The sequence below is a fragment of the Mobula birostris genome, chromosome 12 (assembly GCF_030028105.1).
Source record: "Mobula birostris isolate sMobBir1 chromosome 12, sMobBir1.hap1, whole genome shotgun sequence".
In the NCBI taxonomy this organism is placed as follows: domain Eukaryota; kingdom Metazoa; phylum Chordata; class Chondrichthyes; order Myliobatiformes; family Myliobatidae; genus Mobula; species Mobula birostris.
The window spans coordinates 37,859,044-37,884,969 of NC_092381.1; the positions used below are offsets into that span (position 1 = coordinate 37,859,044).

At 37.6% G+C, this 25,926-nt stretch overlaps 1 protein-coding gene across 5 annotated transcripts in view; it reads right to left on the reverse strand.

Annotated features, from left to right (window-relative positions):
* LOC140205852 (very long chain fatty acid elongase 4-like) overlaps positions 1 to 25,926 on the reverse strand; it is a 147,380-nt gene that overhangs the window by 88,524 nt on the left and 32,930 nt on the right. For 3 of the 5 annotated variants that reach the window (XM_072273640.1, XM_072273638.1, XM_072273639.1), the window contains 3 exons: positions 25,106 to 25,220; positions 19,820 to 19,947; positions 18,583 to 18,895 (listed from right to left, as the gene is read on the reverse strand). In XM_072273640.1, coding sequence (XP_072129741.1) covers positions 18,728 to 18,895; positions 19,820 to 19,947; positions 25,106 to 25,220 — 411 coding nt within the window. In that variant the 3' untranslated portion in view covers positions 18,583 to 18,727. Of the gene's footprint in view, positions 1 to 12,465; positions 17,349 to 18,582; positions 18,896 to 19,819; positions 19,948 to 25,105; positions 25,221 to 25,926 lie in introns of those variants that run through there. The other 2 variants (XR_011887985.1, XR_011887984.1) reach the window with 2 other exon arrangements.

Here is a 25,926-nt window from a genome sequence, read left to right on the forward strand (position 1 = left end):
AGTACACCAAACAAACCTGCTGGCACAACGATTTTACCTTACAATAGAAAGTAAAACTTCACCTTAAAGCACAACTGCATCATGAGACGAATACACAGCATAACAGAGTAACTGACAAATTAAACAATGAATCAACTGCATGACAACAGGGGTTTCCTGTTATATACCTGTTGAGAACATGTCATCACGTGACCTCAGACTGGCAGGAAAATTACATCACCCCACCATCACAAGACCATTACATCATGCTCAATGGATACTCAATTACACCATGGTCATAAGACAGTCACAAGATACCCACGAGGTATGTAACAGTTAGATCTGAAAGGTTTTCTCACCTGTTGGAAGCATAGATCAACAAGGAAATGAGAGGAAGTAGAACTTTTGCTCCCCTGGGAGACGAGCTGGACAATTGCAACTATATGGCCATCTATGACTGTGGCTCAATCCCCCAAAGAAGTGGTATTTTAAAGTAGAATCCCTTGTTATGCAAATAAGCTACTCAAGGTTTCTCAGTATTCCATACTTGACCTGCTGTACTCCTCTAGCAGTTTAAAAAAATTATGCTATGGTGTTTTAAACACATCATAAATACTTCATAAATTTTGTAGAAATTTCCCAATGAACTGCACTTAATTTAGTCTGACTGGAAGATGCATCTACAATTCCCTCTTCAAATTGCCTCCAAAAATATTACAAAGAATTGTCACATTTACATGGATACAGTACATCCAACACACTGGAAAGTGTTTTGTGGTCACTGTTCAAATATATAGGGTTACTGTTGAAGAGAAATATGTACTGTTATATCAAAGTAATAAGAAACAAAGCCAAAGCAAGTATAGATTAAACCAAGAACACTCAAACAAGTCTCCTAGTTCTGCTCTTGTCCTCGCTCATTTCAACTAAAAAAGATGAGGTTCCCTTTGTCCTTGCCTTCTGTAATCATAGATGATACAGATCATCTTCTGTAATTTGCACCATCTTTAATGGATTCTACCAGACATTTCCCCTTCCCTTTCAACCTTCTTCAGGGTCTTGTGTGAATCTTTGGCTTGCTTCACCAATCATTCTAATGCAGTATTTTACCATACAACACTTGCCCTTTTTCTTTCTGCTTTCCCACCATTAAGAATCCCAGTCTTTCAATCTGGAGCAGCAATTTATTTGCACTTACAATTCATGCCAATGTGGACTTTTTTTATATATATATTAAACCTGTTTTCCAGCCCTTGTCCTGCAGCCTGTTATACCATGGCGACACAAGGCTACAGATGCTGGAATTTGGAACGAAAAAAAAAACAAGTTGCTGGAGAAACGCATCAGGTTAGGTAGTACTGTATCTGTTAATGAAATGGACAGTCAACCTGTCAGGTCAAGACCTTTCCCCTCTGCAGATGTTGCTTGACCTGCTGAGTTCCTCCAGCAATTGTTTTGGGTTTTTTTTATGCTTTGGTGTTTTGAACACTCATCATAAATACTTGATAGATTTTGTAGAAATGTCTGCCTCCATCAGCCCTTTCATCTGTGTGTACCAGATTACAAACATCCTCTGATGAAGAAATTTCTTTTTTCAGATCCACTCTGACTCCTTTACCTCAAACCTACGCCCTTCTGTTTTGGACACCTTTGCTCTGTGGTAAAGTTTATGGCTATCTATTCAATCTATGCCCTTCAATTTCTGTGCATCTCAATCAGGTTCTCCAGTGCCGATCTATAAAAAGTACAGATTCTGGACATTTGAAGTAAAAAGAGACATGGCTAGACACGGCTAAATACATCCAGAAGACCAGACATCACTTAAAGGAAGGGGAAACAGAGCCAACTCAGCTCCCAGACCCTTTGACTATTTCTCTTTTTGCAGGTACTGCCAAACCTGAAAAATGCTTCTAGCTTTTTATGCTTTATTTCTTCTCAGCCTCCTCTCATCCAAGGAAAACAAACCCAGACTACCTGGCATCTCCTTATGACAGAAAAGCACCATTCCATGCAATATACTGGCAATTCTCCAGTGCAACCTATCCAGTATATTCACATCCTTTCTTTAGTGTGGTGACTAGAACTGTACGCAATATTCATGCTTTGCCCATCCAATAATTCATTACGTTGAGCAATGTCTTTCCTGCCCTTACACTCAATGCCCCAGCCAAGGAAGTTAAATGTCCTGTGTCCTGCAGTAGCCTCCTTATCCATCAATGCTGCTGCTTTCAGACATCCTCTAATATGAACATTCAGGTGCCTTTGTTTCCAATACAGTTGAAATCCCAACTACTTATTGTGTATATCCTGATATTATTTATCACATTGTATTTTTAGAGTTAAAATTCTCCTGCCACTGTCCTCTCCCATCAACAGATCAATAATGTCTGTAACCAAAAATTATTCCCCTCACTATCAACACCACAATTTTCATGTCATCTGCAATCTTCACGATCATATCATTTACATTTCAGATCAATGTAGGTATCAAACAACAAGGGTCCCAATAGAATTAGTGCTTGTTAAAATATAGGACGTCCTTCAGGATGTCTGAAAATGCCAGGCATTAATACAAAGGAGAACTGGTCTTCAAATTAAAATTAAACCACAAACAGTAATCAGTTTTGAAATTAAAAGAGCAACTTTGTGAATAGCTGCAGAACTCAGGCTACTAGACCCCAGCTTGAGGCTGCTCAAAAGATAGGGTTTATAATCTAGCATGACCATGAAAACTCCACCATGGACAATCCCAAGCCCACCTGTGAAAGGAGGTAGTTTGGGACTGGGGCTAGCAACCCTGTCCCATAAAAACCCAGTGCTACAGACATACCCATAGAAGCTCCAAACACATCATTCCTGGGAAAGGAAGGATCTTTGCCTAGAAGACAAAAATGTGAAAAACTGGCCAGGACAGAGGACTCCAGTGAGCTTCTGTCGGTGGCCTATGCCCCAGTAAGGGTAATGGGCTGAAGAAGAAGGTGATCCTGAAACATTCTCAAATGCATCAACCAAATGTAAGATAATGGAGTGGTTAATTGGCCTATTTTAAACCAGGCATCAGACATCTTCAGCTAAGTTATTTTGCATCACTGTGGTAAAGATTAAGGAAGTTTCCAGACCAGACTTATTATGTTACTTAGCCCATCAAACCCGGTCATTGGTATATTTGCTGTCTATCAATATTAGTATATTTGGTACACAGAAATTCAACCCCCCCCCCCCATACACTAATTTTAAATGTCTGGGTTCGGTCTTCAGAAGCCTTTAGCCCACATGCAAATTACTTTGTTCCAGCAAAGGTATTGAACACAAGGTGTCTTGTCACTTACAGTGCACACCCACTGTTAACAAGTAATTCAATTAAACTACTTGTTGGACCCAATATGTTGAAGTAAATGATATCATCATAGCTATTGAATCATCTGCTGTTACCTTTCTTCTTAGAGTATAAAAACTCTTAAAAATACCAAAGTTCCAAAGGACACCAAGTTCCAAATTCTTGATATCCTAATACTCCTTTGCACTTAAAAAGCTTTGAAGGGTCTACTATTAACTGTATGGTTTCTGCTTTCATTTGACCTTCAAAATACATCATATTTGCTTGGTTTAAGCCCTATCTGCCACTTCTCTGCCCACATCCACAACTAACCTATATCCCACTGTATTCTTTGATAGTCCTTTATACTGCCTACAATTCTATCTATCTTGGTGTCATCCACACAATAGCGGGTGCAGATGTTGGCTCACTCTGGGACAAGGTTAATTGAGTAGGGATCCTTAAAGGACATTTTGTTGTCTTACATAATTAGAACACCTTAAACTTTGGCTACTCTGGGATGTACAGGGAGCTAACTCTGGGGAGTGGGGTAGAGAGGTGCTAGGGGACAGTGTTATTGATTGTTAGACATTGAAAATCTTTCAGGAAAAAGGTAAATTTGCCTTAAAAACTGTTCATAGGTTATAAGCAGTTAAAGTTTTGCAATTAAAAGGGAACTTTTTTTTAAACTGATCAATACTGTCTACGGAGTACAGGCTATAGACCTGCAGAAGGGAACTACTCAAAAGATATGATCTGAAAACTTATCTGACTACACATAACTCACATGCATTAGGCAAATGCAAGGGCTATGTTGATTGGACTACTACACTAATTTTGGATGTCTGGGTTACAGATGTTTTTAGACCACAGATGTTTTTTAGACCATTCATGTGAATTACTTTGTCGCAGGAAAGGTGTTTGAACATGAGATGTCTTGTTCATTACAAAGTGCTGTCGTTGTTTAAAAAAATGTATTTCTGTGGAATCATTTGCCAGTCTCAAAATACTGAAGCACACAAATATGGCTATTCAAATAGTTTTTAATCATCTTTTGTTATAAAGAATATTAAAACATGATGTATTTTTGAGTTCGGGTAACTCTTACCTTTTTTTTTGAATCAATCTAAGTCCCTTCTGACATGCATGTATACTGCATCAACTGTACTGCCCTCACTGACTCACCTGCCCCTTCAATGCAAATTAATCCTGTCCTCAAGGCTTTTTTTTGCTTTTAGTAATACCTCCTCCTCAATACAAACAAGAGAAAATCTGCAGATGCTGGAAATCACAGCAACCCACACAAAATACTGGAGGAACTCAGCAGGCCAGGCAGTATCTAGGAAAAGGCTACAGCCCATGTTTCATTCTGCCTAAGGGTTTCGGCCCAGAACGTCGACTGCACTCTTCTCCTAGATGCTGCCTGGCCTGCTGAGTTCCTCCAGCATTTTGTGTGTTGCTCCTACTCCCCAATATTTGTTTCAACATTTTTAAGTAAATAGCTTTGTCTGCTTGTGTTAGAAGTGACCATTTGACACAAGCCAGCCATCTGTAACACTAACTCAGTAAATGCTGCCCGATCTCTTGAGTATTCCCAAGTTTCTTTTAGTTCACAATTCAACCAAGCACCATGATCCGCATTTGCCTGTTCAAATGCATTCTAGTAGCTGGCCTCAAAAGTAACTGTACTTGGACAACCTTTGTCACCAATCTCTTACATCACTTCCCTGTATTCCCTCCACTTGTCCATCCTACTTAAAATATTCATTTTCTATTCTTTTTCAAAGCTGATGAAAGGTCATTGGCTTGAGAGGCCGGTTGTTTTTCAAGATACAAGATGGTTTAATGTAATTTCCAATACAGAAGGGTAAAGTACAAAATAATTGTTACTCCAAGATCATTGGGGTTTCTCTACCACCCATCAGAGATTTTTTTTTTATCAAGAGCACTGCGTATGCAGGACCCATCCAAGCAACAATCTCCTTGACTCCTTGTTGAAGTTGCATAGATGTTGGTGAGGCCTAATTTGGAATATCGTGTGCAGTTTTGGTCAACTACCTACATGAAAGATGTAAATAAAGTTGAAAGAGTACAGAGAAAACTTACAATGATGTTGCCCGGTCTAGATGACCTGAGTTATAAATGGAAAGACTGAATCGGTTAGGACTTTATTCCTTGGAATGTAGAAGACTGAGGGGATTTGAAAGAAGTATATAAAATTATGAGGGCATAGATAGGGTAAGTGCAAGCAGGCTTTTTCTACTGAGGTTGGGTGGGACTACAACTAGAGGTCAGAGGTCATGAGTTAGGTGTGGAAGGTGAAAAGTTTAAGGGGAACATGAAGGGAAATCTCTTCACTCGGAGGGTCATCAGAGTGTGAATAAACTGTCAGTAGAGTAGCGTATGCAAGTTCAATTTCAATGTTTAGAAGTTTGGATAGGTACATGTATGGTGGAGATAAAAGGGCTATGATCTCCTATGGCACAGGTGGGGGGGGGGGGAGTTCAATGGCTCAGCCCAGACTAGATGGGCAGAAGGGCCTGCTTCTGTACTGTACTTTTCTATGACTTATGAAGTTCAAGTGGTGTCCTAATATATTTGCGTTGTAAATGCACCTCATTACTCATTAATTTGTGGAAATATTATATTATTTGTTATGTGTGTGAGTTACATATACTGTGTTGTGCACCCTGGTCTGGAGGAACATTGTTTTGTTTGGCAGTATACTGTGGAAGACACTAGCAATGTGCCAAATGTTGCAGTGTGTGAAGGAAGAGAAGTGGGTGCAGTTACTATTACAAAGAAGGTGGTGCTCAAAAAGCTGTAAGATCTAAAGGTAGATAAGTCATCAGGACCAGAGGAACTGTACCCTGGGGTTCTGAAAGAGGTAGCGTTAGAGATTGTGGCAGCATTAGAAATGATCTTTCAAAAATCATTGGACTCTGGTATGGTGCGATAGGATTGGAAAATTGCAAATATCACTCTTTAAGAAAGGAGGAAGGCAGCAGAAAGGAAATTATAAACCAGTTAGCCTGCCCTCAGTGGTTGGGAAGATATTAGAGTCAATTGTTAAGGACAAGGTTATGGAGTACTTGCTGACACAGGACAAAATCAACATGGTTTCCTTAAGGGAAAATCTGCCTGATGAACTCCGTTTTGGAATTACAAGTAGGATAGATAAAGGGGATGCAGTGGATGTTGTACATTTGGACTTTCAGAAGGCCTTTGACGAGGTGACACACGAGGCTGCTTACCAAGTTAAGAGCCCATGGTATTACAGGAAAGTTACTAACATGGTTAGAGCATTGGCTGATTGGAAGAAGGCAGCGAGTGGGAATAAAATGATCCTTGTCTGGTTGGCTGCCAGTGACTAATGGTGTTCCACAGGGTTCGGTGTTGGGACCACTCCTTTTAATGCCGAATATAAATGATTTAGGTGATGAAATAGATAGCTTTGTTGCCAAGTTTACAGATGATACGAAGATTAGTGGAGGGGCAGATAGTGTTGAAGAAACAGGTAGGACACAGAGGGACTTAGACAAGATTAGGAGAATGGGCAAGAAAGTGGCAAATGAAAATACAATGTTGGAAAATGCATGGTCATGCACTTTGGTAGTAGAAATAAATGTGCAGACTATTTTCTAAACAGGGAGCAAATCCAAACATCTGAGATGCAGAGGCATTGGGAGCCCTTGTGCAAAACACCCTAAAGGTTAACTTGTAGGTTGAGTCGGTGGTGAGGAATGCAAATACAATGTTAGAATTCATTTCAAATGGTCTAGAACACAAGAGCAGGGATGTGATGCTGAGGCTTTATAAGGCACTGGTGAGGCCTCACCTTGAGTACTGTGAACAGTTTTGGGCTCCTCATCTTAGAAAAGATATGCTGGCATTGGAGAGGGTCCAGAGGAGGTTCACAAGGATGATTCCAGGAATGAAAGTGATATCATACAAGGAATGTTTGAGTCTTTGGGTCTGTGCTCGCTGGAATTCAGAAGGATAGAGGGATCTCCTCGAAACCTTTCAAATGTTGAAAGGCCTGGACAGAGCAGATGAGCAAAGGGTGTTTCCCCATGGTGGGAGAGTCTAGGACAAGAGGGCACAAGCTCATAATAGAGGGGCATCCATTCAAAACAGAGATGCGGAGAAATTTCTTTAGCAAAAGGTTGGTGAACTTGTAGAATTTGTTGTCACATGCAGCTGTGGAGGCCAGGTTGTTGGGTGTATTTAAGACAGAGATTGATAGTTTCTTGATTGGATATAGCATCAAAGGTTATGGGGAGAAGGCCAGGAAATGGGGTTGAGCAGGAGAAATAAAGGATCAGCCATGATTGATGGGTGGAGCAGACTCGATGGGCCAAGTGGCCTAATTCTGCTCCTATGTCTTATGGTATACATGTATACAGTTGAATGACAATGAAGATATAGAAACAGAATTAGGCCATTTGGCCCATTGAATCCATCCATTTCATCATGGCTGATCAATTTTGATTTCATCCTCTCTGTTTTTAAGTTAGCTTTGATTTCTTTTGTTACCCACGGTTGTGTCACCTTGCCTTTAGAATATTCCTTCTCTTTTGGGATATATCTATCTTGTGCCTTCCCATTTACTCACAGAAACTCCAGCCACTGCTGTTCTGCCATTATCCCTGCTAGTGTTTCCTTCCAATCAACTTTGGCTAACTCCTCTCTCATGTCTCTGTAATTCCCTTTACTTCACTGTATTACTGATACATCTAACTTTTAGCTTTATCCTCTCAAATTGCAGGCTAAGTTCTATCATATTATGGTCACTGCCTCCCAAGAGTTCTTTTCAATTCATTGCATAATACTCAATCCAGAATAGTGGGCTCAACGATAAGCTGCTCAAAAAAGCTATCTTGTAGGTATCATCTAAATTTTCCCCCTCTTGGAATCCAGAACCAACCTGATTTTCCCAATGTCCCTGCATATTGAAATACACTATGACTATCACATCATTGCCCTTTTGATATGCATTGTCAATCTCCTGTTTTAATTTGTAGTCCACATCTTTGCAACAGTTTGGAAGTCTGTACAGTATATAATTTCTATCAGGGACTTTTTACCCTTGTTGTGCCTTAGCTCTACCCTCATCAATTCTACATCTTCTGATCCTCTGTCATGTCTAAGGATTCGATTTCATTTTTTTTTAAACCAAAAGAGCCACCCCAACCCCTTTGCCTTCATGCCTGACCTTTCAATACAACGCATGTCCTTGGATGTCAACCTCCCAGCTATAACCTTCTTTCAGCCACAATTCAAGTTTCTTCAGGTACATAAAAAGTAAAAGAGAGGCAAGGGTGGATATTGGACCACCGGGAAATAATGCTGGATCGGTAGTAATAGGGGCAAGGAAATTATGGGCAAACTGAATAAGTAGTTTGCATCAGTCTTCACTGTAGAAGTTCCAGGTGTCAGGGGTCATGAAGTATGTGAAGTTATCATAACTAGATAGAAGGTTCTTGGGAAGCAAATGTCCGAAGGTAGATAAGTCACCTGGACCAGATGATGTAGACCCCAGAGTTCAGACAGAGGTGACTGAAGAGATCACGGACATTAGTAAAGATTTTTCAAGATTCATTGGATTCTGGAATGGTTCTGGAAGACTGGAAAATTGTAAATGTCACTCCACTCCAAGTGAGAGAGGCAGAAGAAAGGAAGCTATAAACCAGTTAGTCTGACCTCAGTGATTGGGAAGATGTTGGAGTCGATTTTCAAAGATGAGGTCTCAGGGTACTTGGAGGCACATATAAAATAGGTTATCGTCAGCATGGTTTCCTCAATGGAAAATTTTGCCTGACAAATCTCTGGGATTCTTTTAAGAAATAACAAGCAGGATAGACAAAGGAGAATCAGTTTGATGTTGTATACTTGGATTTTCAGAAGGCCTTTGACAAGGTGCCACACATGATGTTGCTTTACAAGCTACGAGCCCATGGTATTACAGTAAAGATTCTAGCATGGATAAAGCAGTGGCTGATTGGCATGAGGGAAAGAGGGGGAATAAAGGGTGCCTCATCTGATTGGTTGCCAGTGATTAGTGGTGTTCCACAGATGTCTGTGTTGGGGCCAGTTCTTCTTACCTTATATATGTAAGTAATTTGAATGATGGAATTGATGGCTTTGTTGTAAAGTTTGCAGATGATATGAAGATAGATGGAGGGGCAGGTAGTTTTGAGGAAGTAGAGTGAAGCTCCAGGACTTAAACCGATTAGGAGAATGGGCAAGGAAATGGCAGGTGGAATACAGTGTCAGGAAGTGTATGGTCATGCACTTTGGTAGAAAAATATGAAAGGGTTGACTATTTTCTAAATAGAAAATACAAAAAACATTACTTGGGAGTCCTTGTGCAGGATTCCCTAAAGGTTAATTTGCAGGTTGAGTCTCTGGTAAGGAAGGCAAATGCCATATTAGCATTCATTTCAAGAGGACTAGAATACAAAAGCAAGGATGCAATGCTGAAACTTTATAAAGCACCGGTGAGGCCTCACTGGGAGTATTGTGAGCAGGTTTGGGTCCTTTATCATAGAAAGAAAGTGCGGAAAATGGAGAGGGTTCAGAGGTTCACAAAAATGATTCCAGGATTGAATAGCTTGTCATACTTTGTCTTTCAAAATTCTTTGGACTGGCACGGTGCCAGAGGATTGGAAAATTGCAAATGCTGTTCCACTCTTTAAGAAAGGAAGAAGGCAGCAGAAAGGATATTATAGACCAGTTAGCCTGACCTCAGTGGTTGGGAAGATGTTAGAGTGAATTCTTAAGGATGAGGTGATGGAGTACTTGGTGACACAGGACAAGAAAGTACAAAGTCAGCATTGTTTCGTTCAGGGAAAATCCTACCTGATGAACCTGTTGGAATTCTTTTGAGGAGATTACATGTAGGATAGATAAAGAGGATGAATTGGATGTCGTACAGTTGGACTTTCAGAAGGCATTTGACAAGGTGACATACGAGGCCGCTTACCAAGTTAAGAGCACATGGTATTACAGGAAAGTTACTAACATGGTTAGAGCATTGGCTGATTGGTAGGAGGCAGTGAGCTGGAATAAAAGGATCCTTGTCTGGATGGCTGCCAGTGACCAGTGGTGTACCGCAAGGGTTGGTGTTGGGACCACTTCTCTTTACACTGTATATAAATGATTTAGATGATGAAATAGATGGCTTTGTTGCCAAGTTTACAGATGATACAAAGATTGGTGGAAGGGCAGGTAGTGTTGAGGTAACAGGATGCAGAAGGACTTAGACAGATTAGGAGAATGGGCGAGAATGGGCAAGAAAGTGGCAAATGAAATACAATGTTGGAAAATGCATGGTCATGCATTTTAGTAGTAGAAATAAATGTGTGGACGATTTTCTGAACAGGGAGAAAATACAGGAATCTGAGCTGCAGAGGGACTTGGGAGTCCTTGGGCAGAACACCCTAAAGGTTAACTTGAAGGTTGAGTCGGCGGTGAGAAAGGCAAATGCCATGTTAACATTCATTTCCAAAGGTCTAGAATACAAAAGGAAGGATGTGATGCTGAGGCTTTATAAGGCACTGGTGAGGCCTCACCTTGAGTATTGTGAACTGTTTTGGGCTCCTTATCTTAGAAGAGATGTGCTGGCATTGGAGAGGGTCCAGAGGTTTACGAGGATGATTCCAGGAATGGAAGGGTTATCATACAAGAAACATTTGATGGCTCTAGGTCTGTACTCACTGGAATTCAGAAGGGTGGGGGGGGGGGTCTCATTGAAACCTTTCAAATGTTGAAAGACCTAGACAGAGTAGATGTGGAAAGGATGTTTCCCATAGTGGAAGAGTCTAGGATGAGAGGGGCGCCCTTTCAAAACAGAGATGCAGAGAAATTTCTTTAGCCAAAGGGTGGTGAATTTCTGGAATTTGTTGCTACATGCAGCTGTGGAAACCAGGTCATTGGGTGTATTTAAGGCAGAAATTGACAGGTTCTTGATTGGACATGGCATCAAAGGTTACGGGGAGAAGGCCAGGAACTGAGGTTGAGGAGAAGGTAAAAAAAAAAAGGATCAGCCATGATTGAATGGCGGAGCAAACTTGATGGGCCAAATGGTCTAATTCTGCTATGTCTTATCAATAGTGTCTGACGGCTCTAGGGATGTATCACTAGAATCCAGAAGAATGAGGGGTGACCTCATTGAAGCCTATCAAATGGTGAAAGGCCTCAATACAGAGGATGTGGAGGGGATGTTCCCTATGGTGGGAGCGTCTAAGACCAGAGCACACGGTCTCAGAATAGAGGAGCGTCCTTTCAGAACGGAGACAAGGAGGAATTTCTTTAACCAGAGAGTGGTGAATCTGTGGGATTTTTCTTGAACAGTTACACGTGGAGGCCAAGTGTTTATGTATACTTAAGGCAGAGTTTGATAGATTCTTGATTGGTCAGGGCGTGAAGGGATACAGGGAGAAGGAAGGAGTTTGGGGCTGAGGGGAAAATTGGCTCAGCCATGATGAAATGGAGAAAACTCAATGGGCCAAATGGCCTAATTCTGCTCCTTTGTCTTATGCCCACGTCATACATACCAATCTGTAACTACAAGTTATCTACCTTATGTTAACACCATCAGTCCCCTGTATTCATCACTTTTGATTTTATCCCCCCCTTTTGCATCGCAACTCATCCAGTTGACAATTTTGCCCTATCATCCTGTCTTTGCCAACAGTCTCACTACACACCGACTGCAAATCCACTGCCCCATCACTCCAATTTCCACTCCATCAAATTAGTTTAAACCCTCCCGAACAGCTATAGCAAACCTGCCCGCAATGATATTTTGTCCCCCTGGGGTTCCGGAGCTTTGCAGAGGTCATAGCTTCCACAGAAGAGATCCCAAATGAACCAGCAATCTAAACCACCGCACTGCAAGTGGCACAGGCAGCAGTCCGGAGAGTTTCACCCTGGAGGTCCTACTTTTCAGCGTGCTACCGAACTCTCTAAAATCTCTTCAGGACCTCCTTGCTGGTGTGTATTTAATATTTCAATAACATTTAAGTAATCTTGCATATTGTTTGGTTAAGTATTTCTGTTCATTTAATTAATTACAAATTATACGTAAAAATGTTAATTGCATACACGTGATACATGTGCGCCTCGCTTAAAGTAAACTCGAAGATACACCCGTATTTCGTACTCACCGCGTTTGTCTTTGAATTACTTTAATGTTTTGAAGTTACGAAACTTAACATTTTCTTTTCCAACCTACGTCATTGGTGCCAATATGTACCAAGGCTTCTGGCTGCTCACCCTTCCCCTTTAGAATGCCGTGGACCTGATCCGAGACATCCCCGGCCCTGGCACGCAACATACCAACCGGGTGTCTCTCTGGTGTCCACAGAACTTGAATTTGGAGGGGAGGGGGGGAGGGGAGAGAACCAAAATGATAAATTCTCCACAGATACAACCTGACCTGCATGATTTAGCATATAGAACAATATATTTAATAAATAGAACATATTGTATAGAACAAATTTCCAGCATGATTTTATTTCACATTTCCAGTTCTTAGTTTTTTTTCCTCAATTATAATTCATGCAGTAAATTGTGTTAGTAAAATAACTGCGGTATCCCATTGTTACATCACACACAGGATGACCACTGAGTCGTGCTGTTATCATCTTTAGCAGAAATTGTTTATGTAATAGAGCTGGAACACAAGATAGATGTAAAGAATTAGAAAATAAAACCACATTTAGACACTGCATTTCAACTACACAATGTCTTCAATACTTTATACCTTAAGTACTTTCTGAATTGTATGTAGTCAGGTTTGATGTGGGCAGATGATTTGCAGCAACATCCCACAAACAGCAATGGAAAAATGAATATATTTTTTAAAAAGTGTTATATTAAGTTACAAATGATTGACTAATAGAGTCAGCGGATTTTTTCAGTCCAGCCGAGAGCGCTTACAGGGCTTCCGATTAAAAAAATAGTAATGCTAATAAGGCAGCACTTCCTCAGCTTGACTGCCAGTTTACATTTTTGTGTACGAGTTTGTGGAATGGAATTTGAACCCACATCTTTGTGAATTAGAGCTTTATTAACTGAGCACAGCGGATAAAAAGGCATCATACCAAATCTACAAGCATCACAGAACTAAAAATGATTGAATTGTTAGCTTTTACTGAAAATCTTGGAAACAAGTCACTGAACAAAATGGCTGCAAAATATTAGTGAGCAGTATGCCATACATAAAAGACAGTTTTAATTTAACCCATACTTATGCTTTCACTGAATCGTCTCTGCAGATTTTAAAAGTCATATAGAATAAGAATGCATTCAGGATATCCAAATAACAGAAGAACAAGAGGGACAAGTAATAATTCTTAGTTAAATTCTTTTTTCACTCATACCACCAAGCCTTGGGAGGAGGCGGTGTTGGCAGTACAGAGTAACAATGGGACAACCCACGGACTTTTAGCAAAGATATGTCTATATTACTTGAAACCACATGAAGGCAAACTTGGGGGGAAAAAATCAAAAATTAATTTCTTTGATTAATCTTAAGTCACTGACACCTTTACGCATTTGCTACTGGTCATACAGCATTAACATGATCGATATTTTGAAAACTATCTACTTTGTTTATTTAAGGATGGTGAAATGGTGGAATTCATTGCCACAGACGACTGAGTATATTTAAAGTGGAGGCTGAGAGGCTTTTGGTTAGACGGGACAAAGGTCACAGGGAGATAGCAGGAAAACGGGGTTGAGAGGCGAAATAAATCAGCCTTGATGGAATGGTGGAGCAGACCCAGTGGGCCGGGTAGCCTAATTCTGCTCCTATGTTTTATGGTCTAATTTCTTCAAGTGCAATAATCAACGCAAGTTTTTGGAAAACACTTGTAACACTGACAAATCTTAAAATACTGTTCCATTTTGATAAGTTATTAAAATTAACTGTGGTTTCTGTATTTTTACCCTTTCCATCAAATTACTCCAGAGGATTTGTAACAATGATACAATATGTTGTTCTTGGGTACAAAAAGTTCAATGCTGCTCAAATATTCCAAATTCCAGGCATTACTTATCTATTGTTGCATGTCAAATTCTTGACCCGTTACAGATCTATGCATGATCTATCACATGGTGCACAACACAGCAAGACTAACATAATGAATATTGTACCCCCCAGAACGACAGCTTAGTTATTTCAGCTGGAACTCCCGGCCTTGCTCCATATTCTAGCAGAGCTCAAAAGTACTTCTGCCTCTCCGTCAGACTTTCAGAAACCCTTACAGTAAACAAAAATAACTTTAATGCATACCATTTCTAAGTAGCACAAGTGGTGAATGGTATGTTTGGTTCAAGTGATAATGCATGCTTGTCAGCTTGCACAAGGCCAAATATCTAAAACGCCCTTCATCAGGGATGACCTTAAAAATGCAGTAAGGTGGTGCACAGACATAATAATCTATTAAGCAGCATGATGCCTCAGGAGCATCAGCAGTAGCAAGTCAGCTCTCAAGACTGTGCAGTGCAGGAGGACGGATTATTCTGCTTGTGTTTTTTTGGGGGAGAGAGATGGGGGGAAAAGGCAGATTGCAGTAAAGAGGAAAACCAAATGACAATTCAACCAGAAATCTGGTTAATTATAAAGGCATTACAGTGCTGATAAACGTGACCAGGCTCATTTTTTGGGATTATAAGGCCCTAATTCATTCAGAAGGCATCCCACTGTGCATCAGGGCTTTAAGTGCATCACTAAATGTGCAACAAAAGATAGGACACTTATTTTCCACTACATATCTGCTAGATAAAAGCACTTTAGAGAGTTAACTTACAAAACATTTTCTACCCAGCGTATCGATATAAAATTGAATCGCTAGACTTTTAAAAAGATCAAAAAATATTGCAAATGGTGACAAGGTTAGTCAACTTTACAAGATAGGTTTAAAATTTTTGGCAGGCATACTGCTCTCTCCATATTTTTAACAAAAATCTGTTTAAAAACTATAAAGTTATTAGCTCCTTCATTGTAATAGTAGTCTTCATCTTTGAACTTGGTACCCACAGTATGTTGTAGGATTTTGTGCTTTTTCAGCTTATTCCTACTAACAGAGATTTCTGAAAGTAAGGTCCAGTAAAATGAACACAAAATCAAAAAAAAAACATTACAGCACAGAATGAGATCTCTGCCTGTTGGAAAAATGAGCTCCTCAATTTAATCTCATCTTTTACCACTTGAAGAGCCATGTAACGTATTGCAGTGGACCAAATAGGTGCTCCAGTGACCTTTGTATGTAAGCCAGGTTTATACCCCTACCACGCTTTCAGGAAATTAGTTCAAGATCACTACCACTCTCAGAATGAAAAATATTTTCCTAATCTCTTTTTTACCAATTACTTTAAATTCCATGAAATAAACTTGCAAATGCTTGCTTATATTACTAAGACAGTACAATAATTAAAAGTATTATGCTTAAAACTGCTGCAGAACAATTTCAGGGCTTGTGGAAAATCCTTCATTAGCACATTGTATGGCAAAAAACAAACTAAACAATGAGGTCACAAAATTTAGCTTTGAATCTAGAAGCCTAAATATCTCCTTGAAACACACTCATACTCTAACAGTCCTCAAGTTAAGATGCAGCCTCACAACACATGCAAGCTCTTCAATCTTTGCTGTACATTAACACACATTCAGACAAAGGTGAGGAGAGGCCTATTTAAGGAAAACTTAAGACTGCTTCAATGAATTTTTGATATTTCCTTTCTTTTGGGAGAAATAACTATCAACTGTCTTCTCACATTTCACCCTACTTGCATATGATTGTCAACTGAATTTCTTTAGGAGGCATTTAACAATTGGGAAAAGACAAGTGACCGAGTCCATCTCAACTTCATTCTTACTTGTTACTTACATTGATTTCCTCCTGAGGACAGGTAAACACAATGCAGGAATTAGAAGATAATGAAAGCACTGAAGACATAGTTTTCAACTTCAATTGGTGTAAGTAAATAGCAAAATAAATTGATATGGCCAGGTGAGAAAGCAGAAAGTGGGATTCTATCCTTTTGTCTGATCTTACAGTACTTATTTTATTATGTTCGCGTCAGTCAAAAAAAACACCCTACATATTTCCCCCTTCCAGTCCTGTAATTCATGGCTCTTCAAGGGCAAAGTACTTCCTAAATGAAGTGACGTTTTCTCCCACTTTCACCATTTTAGGCAGGACAGAAAAAAAAAACCCTCCAGTCTAATTCTTCTACCAATTTCAAAGGTCCATGACTTGCAGAGAATTGCTAAAGCGGCAACAGAACTCTGGATATGCAGAACAAGGCACAACAGCAAAGATATCAAGCCATTTAAGCACTCTGAAAAGCAGAAGCCAGGTGCTGATAAAGCAATGGACAGTAGTAAGAAAAGATCCCAGCCTAATAACAGAAAACAAAAACTGGGATCTTAGTGAGAGCAGAATTTGAGGCTTGACTTGGAGCCAAGAAAAACAACAAAGCTGAAAATATTGTCAAAGGGAGCGAAAAATAATAAATTTAGGGATAATACTTAACCAGTTAGAAAGCACACCAATAATCGCAAAGCTAAAGGTGCAGTCAGATAAGCAAGAGGTTGTTTGCACAAAACTTCCATTCTTGCTCTGATCTTGTATATACTCAAGGGCCCGAGGCAAACTATTCCATTATTGACACTTTCAAAGTTAAGAACACAATGTTCAGTGGAGATGAATCACAAAGAGATAGAACACATTTTTACTTTAGGAGCAGGAATTCAACTGGAAATAAGTTTCACACAGTTTTATGGGATAGCTCATCAGCTGTAGAATGAATTTTCACAGCATCATCTTTACCACAGAGCACAAAAGGTTCCACGGTCACCTGCACATGTGGGCAGCAAATCACTTCTTTTTTGCTTAATAACACTATTAAGAATGGAATATTACTGGACCACAAATGCCAATCTCAGTCAAGAAAACCAAAAGTAATTTTCTACAGGATCTTCAACCAAGTAGCAGCACTGTACTTAAAAGTCTGTAGGTACTTTAATATTCATCCACGACTGAAATTCAAAAGCAAAAAATCGTTTCAGGGTTATTCCTTCTCAAAAACGTATGCAATAAGATAACTTTTGAAAGTATTGTTACAAAAGCAACTCAGTGCAAAAGGCATGTGTGCTTTAGCCCAATACAGGCTGAAAGCTTATCCCCACATAAATTAGAATTCATCATATTCAATATTCATGTATTATGTACTGACCATCTATGTTAGCTTACTTGAAAATTATAATAAATGATCATTAAAAACAGCCATATTTTCCTAAAACACCACTTTCTCTCATACAAAAAATTCCTTTCTAGCAAGGTACAGAGAAATAGGAAAATAGATCCACTTTTGATTGTGGCAGTTTCTTTTTGGTGAAATTATAAAAATTCTTATGCATTGAAAAGGCACATTTGCTCTGTATTAGAAAACCATTCAAATGGCAAAATCTTCAGTTGCAGTGGTCAGCCACACAGCTTCTGATGGTCTTTTAACTTGGCCACAAATAATTGTGAAAGGTTTAGCCATAATATAAATAATAAAATCACTTGTTGCAGCATTAACCTGCTTTTGTGCTGTTATTTGCTTCCCCAAACTATATCAGAGGAGAATTCTACATTACAAGAAAATGAATAAAAAGAAAGGAGTTGCACAGGCAGTTCATCAATATCTAAACTTCATTATAATTGCATCTATAACACATGCATTTGGAGAAGGAACAGCAAAGATGTTTCCTGTTGATGGGTGCTCACTAGTTGAATAGACTAATGAAATTTAGCATGAGTAACATGAATACCAGCAGAAATTATAGACTTGCATTAAAGTGTTGAAGTGCAATTCACTCAATACATCACCTGGCAGCTGTAGCAGAACTCTAATTATTCAGTGTTGGCCAAATGAAATGCCTCATTTAGCTTTAAGAAGGATTACCAGAGCCATTTTCAGTGCAACTACCTGCAAAGAGGCAGCAAGTTAAATGCTTATACGGAGACATCTGCAAAACAGTCCCTGGTACAGGAAAGACACCATGGACCACGCAGAGAGCATATTCCACGGAACTGGGAGCCTCAATACAGCAACACCAATTCCATTCAGCTCTCTTAAAAAAAAAACTTGGCTGAGTCATAGGTTTTAAAAAATAACATGCTTAGCAATGATAAGGTGGTTGTTGTGAGTTTGCAAAATGGAAATCCAGATAATAGACAAATATCTTTGATTGCAGGGATGGGAGCAGCAAATAAACAACAAGACCATTTTCAGCAAAGATAAAGAATGTATAAGAAAATACAAAATTTTTTCTACCACACCACCCGCACTGATAAAAATTAAACATTTGTAATTACCAGAAGCATTTTTTTAAACAGATAGTTCAGGGAATTATAAGGTAGTCTGCAGGATTTATCCTATTTTTGTCTTTGTCTGGATGTAGGTTTTATAGTAAAAGTTGGTGAACAAAATAATAATAGTGATGATGTAGATGAAGACGAAAAGGTTAAACCCATCTGGGAAATCGCAGTCTGTGAAGAGATTATAGGCAGTGTGCACGGCGATACCATAAAACTGGAGCTAAAAAACAAAATGGAACATGTCATTTATACAGAATTAAATTTAAACTATTAACCTACTTTTCCTTGGTAATGATGTAAAACAGGCATTTTGGGTAATTGTTAATGGTAAAGAGAAGCTTAATGTGATTAGAAGCATTCCAGCATCTCCCTTTCTCTCATGTGCGGATATAAAGAGAACTCAGCAAAAGCTATACAACACTAACAGTTTGATTCTTCTTCCCAAGTTTCATCCATTACCAAGTGTTGTAATGTTCCACTGCATGCTGAACAGCAAGGACATCTACCCCCGAATATTTCTCTTACAGTCCATCCAATATACTAATCCAACTTTGAGATTCCAGAGCACAAAGAACTCCACAAAATGTTATTTTCACCTTTCATCTCAATTTAATCTACCTTTCTTAACTTCAGTTACGCACATACAACTCCACCCTTAACACATTATAAAGTGCCCTGATTAAGGGTTTTGGCCCAAAACATTAACTGTTTATTCCCCTCTACAGACGCTGCCTGACTTGCTGAATTCTTTGAGCACTGTGTATGTTACTCAAGACTACAGCATTTGTCGAATTTCATGTGTTTATAAAGAGATCTTTCCCTTTAGCATAGGTATAGACTGCAGATCTGGCCCTAATTGTCAATACTGTCTTGAAAGAGAAGGCAGCAACATCAGTACTATAGCGAAGACCCAAACCCAAGCCCAGCAGAAATCAGAAAGCCACACCTGCAGCTGAGTATGCAAGACACAATGAATTTCTGAGATACCCCAATAGAAGAGCACAAGTATATCCCAAAGAGAAGATTATGAGTGGATCAAATATCCAGGTATATTAAATCTCACTTTTATGTCCAACTCAGAATTTTTAGGTGCTCCTCCACCATTTTGAAATCTACATAATGAATGACTAAGTTACCAACATACCAGCTGAAGCATTGTGAGATAGCGCTTCCACCACAGGTACTTGCGCATGTGTGGCCCCATAGCAGCAATTCCATAGTACAGGTACATCACAATGTGTACAAAGGAGTTCAACAAGCCGATGAAGAAGGCTGAAAAAGACAAAGAACATAGATTAAAGACTATTAGTTACATATTCTACATAATAAGATCAAAGTCTAGTTATATGTAAAGAATTACTGATTTCGCTCACTATTCTAATCGTTTAAAAAGATGAAACAAAGATGACAGCCAAACAGCTTTCTCTGCTACAAGACCCACATTTCAAAGGCATGCAGGTTATGTAGCCACTGTAAGAGGCCCCTAGTATGTAGGCTGAGTGGTAGAATTGGAGGAATTGATGAGAATATGGGGAAAATAAACATGAAATCAATGAGGGATTAGTGTAAATGGGTAGTAATGATTGCCACAGGCTCATTGGGCCAAAATGCCATTTTCTGTGCTGCATTTCATTGACTCCATTATCTCACACAGAACCTTTCATATTGCATATCTATCTTTTTTTTATAATCTAATTTTTATTGAGTTTTCAAAAATACATGAAAAGATAAAATCTACCCTCTCCCCTCCCCTTAACCCTTTCTCCCCCCCCCCCATATATAGTCCTACCTAAAAAGAAAGAAGAGAAAAAAAAAAGAAGAACCGCCTGGGTATTGGAAGGTTTCCACATGCTCCATGGAATTCAAAATAAATTTGGTATACTTATTTGTTACTTTCCCCAAGGGACCAAGATCTTTATTGGAGCACTTAAATATGCCATCCTATCTTTTGTAAATAAGGGCGCCAAATATTCAAAAATGTTACATATTTATCTCTTAAATTATAAGTAATTTTTTCCGAGTGGAATAGAACTAGCCATTTCATTATTCCAACGATCCATACTTAAACACGAATCAGATTTCCAAGTAACTGCTATAGTCTTTTTAGCTACTGCCAATGCAATTTTTATAAATTCTTTCTGATATTTATTCAATTTAAGTTTCGGCCTAATAGAAATAATACAGGGTTATGTGGAAGTTGAGTTCCAGTAATTTGTTCCAATAAGACTCTTAAATTTATCCAAAAGGGTTGAATTTTAAAACAAGACCAAGTAGAATGTAAAAAAGTACCAATTTCTTGATTACACCGAAAGCATTTATCGGATAGATTTGAATTTAATCTATTTATTTTTTGTGGTGTAATATATAATTGGTGTAAAAAATTATATTGTACTAATCTAAGTCGAACATTTATCGTATTTGTCATACTGTCAAGACAGAGTCTTGACCAATTTGTTTCATCAAAATTAATATTCAGATCTGTTTCCCATTTTTGCTTTGACTTATGGATTTCTTGTTCAATTGTCTGATCTTGAATCAAATTATACATACAAGAAATAAATTTTTTAATGTTCCCTTTTTGAATTAAAGTTTAAATTTCATTAGGTTTTGGCAAAAACATTGTTTGACCCAGCTTACCTTTTAAGTAAGCCCTTAATTGAAGGTAACAAACGAAAGTATTATTTGATATTTTATATTTATCCTTTAGTTGTTCAAATGACATCAATATACCTCGTTCATAACAATCTCCTATAAATTTAATCCCTTTTTGGTACCAATTATATAAAAGTTGATTGTCCATTGTAAAAGGAATAAGTCTGTTTTGGAACAAAGGTCTCCTTGCTAATAGAGATTTCTGTGTTTCATTATCAACATTTATCTTATTCCATAGATCAATCAAATGTGTTAATATAGGAGATTCTTTCTTTTCCCGTATCCATTTAGATTCCCATTTATATATAAAATCTTCAGCTCTATTTTCTCCTATCTTGTCTAATTCTATTTTAATCCATGCTGGCTTTCGATCATCGAAGAAAGATGCAATAAATCTAAGTTGATTTGCTTTATAATAATTTTTAAAGTTTGGAAGTTGTAACCCTCCTAACCCAAATTTACATGTCAATTTTTCCAATGATATTCTTGACATTTTACCTTTCCAAAGAAATGTTCTCACACATTTATTTAATTCTTGAAAAAATTTCTGTGGCAATTGTATTGGTAATGTTTGAAACAAATACTGTAATCTAGGAAATATATTCATTTTTACAACATTGACTCTACCTACTAATGTTATTGGTAGTATCATCCATTTGTCAAAATTTTCTTCAATTTTTTTCAATAGTGGTAAATAATTAAACTTATATAAATTCTTTACATCATTATCAAGTCTTATACCTAAATACTTTATACCATTTACCGGTCATCTAAATTGGGTTACTAATCGACATTGACTATAGTCTCCTTTAGTAAGAGGTAAAATTTCACTTTTATCCCAATTTATTTTGTAACCTGATACCTTCCCATATTCATCCAATCTAGAAGATAATTTATGTAACGAATGTTGTGGGTTTGTTAAGTAAATCAAAACATCATCGGCAAAAAGATTAATTTTATATTCCTCTTGATTAACTCTAAAACCCATAATATCTGGATCAATTCTGATTAGTTCTGCTAATGGTTCTATCGCCAGTACAAATAAAGCAGGTGATAATGGACCACCTTGTCTAGTTGACCTTTTTAACTGGAATGGTGTTGAAATTTGAGAGTTTGTCACTACTTTAGCCTTAGGGTTAGAATTTAAAGTTTTAATCCAATTTATAAAAGATGTTCCTAACCCATATTTTTCTAATACTTTAAATAAAAAATCCCATTCTAATCTATCAAATGCTTTTTCTGCATCCAAGGCTACTACTATACTCTTCTCGTCCCTTTTTTGTGCCAAATGAATTATACTGAGTAGCCGGGTTACATTATCTGCCAATTGTCTATTTTTAATAAATCCTGTTTGATCCATATGTATTAATTTTGGTAAATATTTAGATAATCTATTTGATAAAATTTTTGCTATTATTTTATAATCTGTATTCAATAGAGAAATAGGCCTATATGATGTTGGTTTCATAGGGTCTCTGTCTTTTTTTGGCAATACTATTACAATCGCTGTTGAAAAAGATTCTGGGAGTTTGTGTTTTTTCTGCTTGACGTATTAGTTCCATAAAGAAAGGAAATAATAAATCTTTAAATTTTTTATAAAATTCAGGTGGAAAACCATCTTCTCCTGGAGATTTATTACTTTGGAGTGTTCCTAAAGCTTCTTCAACTTCTTTTAATGTAAAAGGCATATCTAATCCTTTCTGTTCTTCCAAATTCAATTTTGGAAGAGATACTTGTGATAAAAACCTTTCTATCTCATTAACATCATTTTGTGATTCTGATTGATATAATTCAGAATAGAAACTTTTAAAGGTTTCATTTATTTCAAGAGGTTTATAAGATATTTTATTTGCCCTTGTTCTAATTGCATTTATTGTTTTGGAAGCTTATTCTGTTTTCAACTGCCAGGCAAGAATTTTAGGGGCTCTCTCACCTAACTCATAATACCTTTGCTTAGTTCTCATAATTGCTTTTTCCATTCTATATGTCTGAAGCGTATTATATTGTAACTTCTTATTGACAAGTTGCCTTCGTTTTTCTTCTGACATATATCTTTGACATTCTTTTTCTAATTTTGTAATCTCTTTTTCCAATTGATCTAGTTCTGCCATATATTCTTTCTTAATTTTAGATGTATAACATTATCTGGCCCCTAAGATATGCTTTCATCGCATCCCATAATATAAATTTATCATCCACTGAATGAAAATTTGTATCCAAAAAAAATTGAATCTGCTTTTTCATAAAATCACAAAAATCTTGACGTTTTAATAATGTTGAATTAAATCTCCATCTATAAGCCACTTCTTCCTTATCAGCCATTATTATTGTCATTAATAAAGGAGAATGATCTGATAATATTCTTGCTTTATATTCCATATTTTTCACTCTGTGTTGAATATGCATTGATAATAGAAACAAATCTATCCTTGAGTAAGTTTTATGTCTATGAGAATAGAACGAATAGTCTCTTTCTTTAGGATTGATTCTTCTCCATATATCAATCAAATTTAAATCTTTCATCAATCATAAAGTTAGATTTACTACCTTCGATTTTATAACAGCCTTGGTTGATCTATCTAAGACTGGGTCTAAGCAAAAATTAAAGTCTCCTCCAATTAATATTTTTTCATGTGCATCCGCTAAATTCAAAAAAGCTTCTTGTATGAATTTTGCATCATTTTCGTTTGGTGCATAAATATTCATAAAAGTCCATAGTTCAGAGAAAAGTTGACAATGTATAATCACATATCTCCCCACAGAATCAATTATTACATTTTGTATTCTAATTGGTAACGTTTTATTGATCAAAATTGCTACTCCCCTCGCTTTTGAATTAAATGAAGCCGCAACAACACTACCCACCCAATCTCTCTTTAGTTTCTGATGTTCTGCTTCTGTTAGGTGCGTTTCCTGTAAAAAAGCTAAATCTATCTTCATTTTTTTAATATGTGCTAAGATTCTTTTTTCTTTTCACTTGTCCATTAAGCCCGTTAACATTAAAACTCAAAAAATTCAATAAATTAATCATTATTCTTAACAAGGTTACTCCAATCTAAAACATTACTTACCTTCTCAACTCTCATAGTTCCTTGGGGAACCTCTTTGAACTTCACCATATTGCTATGTGTTTCCCCCCCAACCCTCCAGGCAAAAAGAAAAAAAAAGATAGAAAGGATACAAAAAAAGAAAAACAAAATACCCCCCCCCCCACTAATGTTGTGAATGAAAAGATACACAACACTACCCCCCTCCATTTTACGGGTCATGGCTAAAGCCACGCTTGCACACATGAATAGCGTAGCAATTGGTCAGTGCTTCTTCCAGCTCCCCCGCAACAAAAAAAAATTATATATATATATATATATATATATATATATATATATATATAGACAAAATTAATGTTACTATTCCCAACTAATATTCCTCCAATTTTAACCTTTCTTACCCCCCTGCATATCTATCTTAAAGAGCCAACACAGAACAATGGGCAAATGGCCCTTTCTGCACTGCAAGGTTTCACTTTTCCAGAGAGTTGATCAAAATAAATTCCACATAGTGGATGATGTAATAGATGGGCATTTATAAAGCAGCAACAGTTTGATCACAACTTTACAGACCAGAATATTACCTACCTTAAAGAAAACCAAAATAGTTTACTTACCAATCATTTGCTAATTGACGAACTGCAACCTGCCTTCTAAGATTTGACATTACATATCAATGACTGATTATTTCACGCAAAGTTTGCATTTTTCTCCACTATCTGAATACTTACACTGTCCCCCTGGTACATATTTCACTCCTGCCCACCAATTGAAAATCATCGTGCCGTGGTGGTAGACGTGAAGAAATGTAACTTGATTGTGCTTTTTCCTCAGAATAAAAAATACCTGCCAAAATGAAACAAGATGAAGTTAGTAGACAGGAACAAAACAAAAAAATCACGATTTGCATGTGCCACGTGGAAATCTTATCAAATTAAATAAAAAGCAGAAATATGTCTCAGTGACCAAGACTATGTGAATCTCATCTCTTGTCATCTGGCAGTAATCAAAAAGGCTGAGAATTCAGAGCAGGAGACTACTTTATAAAATTTGGATTGTTCACTTTCATCTTAATTGGAACAAAGCTCTGTTCTGGTGCATATATCAGCTTGGTTAATCTCTGTAGCTATGATGTTCATTATATTTGACATACACAAAATACAATACTCTAGTTATCTCTGATATCAGCAGACTTGTCTATTACTGAGTGCCACTAAGAATACTGGCCTGGATGAAAGTGAAAAATCTCTGATATTAGTACCAATTTTCATTTGAATCCCATTTTGAAGCCATGAAAATTATGGTTCTCACTGGGAGATTAAATTTCTAATAGGATTGCATTTAGTCTCATCTTGTGTGGGATTCCATGGAGATGAACGTCAAAATAACTTAGCAGCAAGGCCACTGAAAATTATGCTTGCAACGCTCATTTAATTCTATGGATAAGCTGATGCAGAAAGATGAATTTGAATAACATGATGTTAGACTCTAGAAAATGAGCATGCAAACACATATTGAGATGCTTCAATTTTTATAAGGATCCCCATAAAAA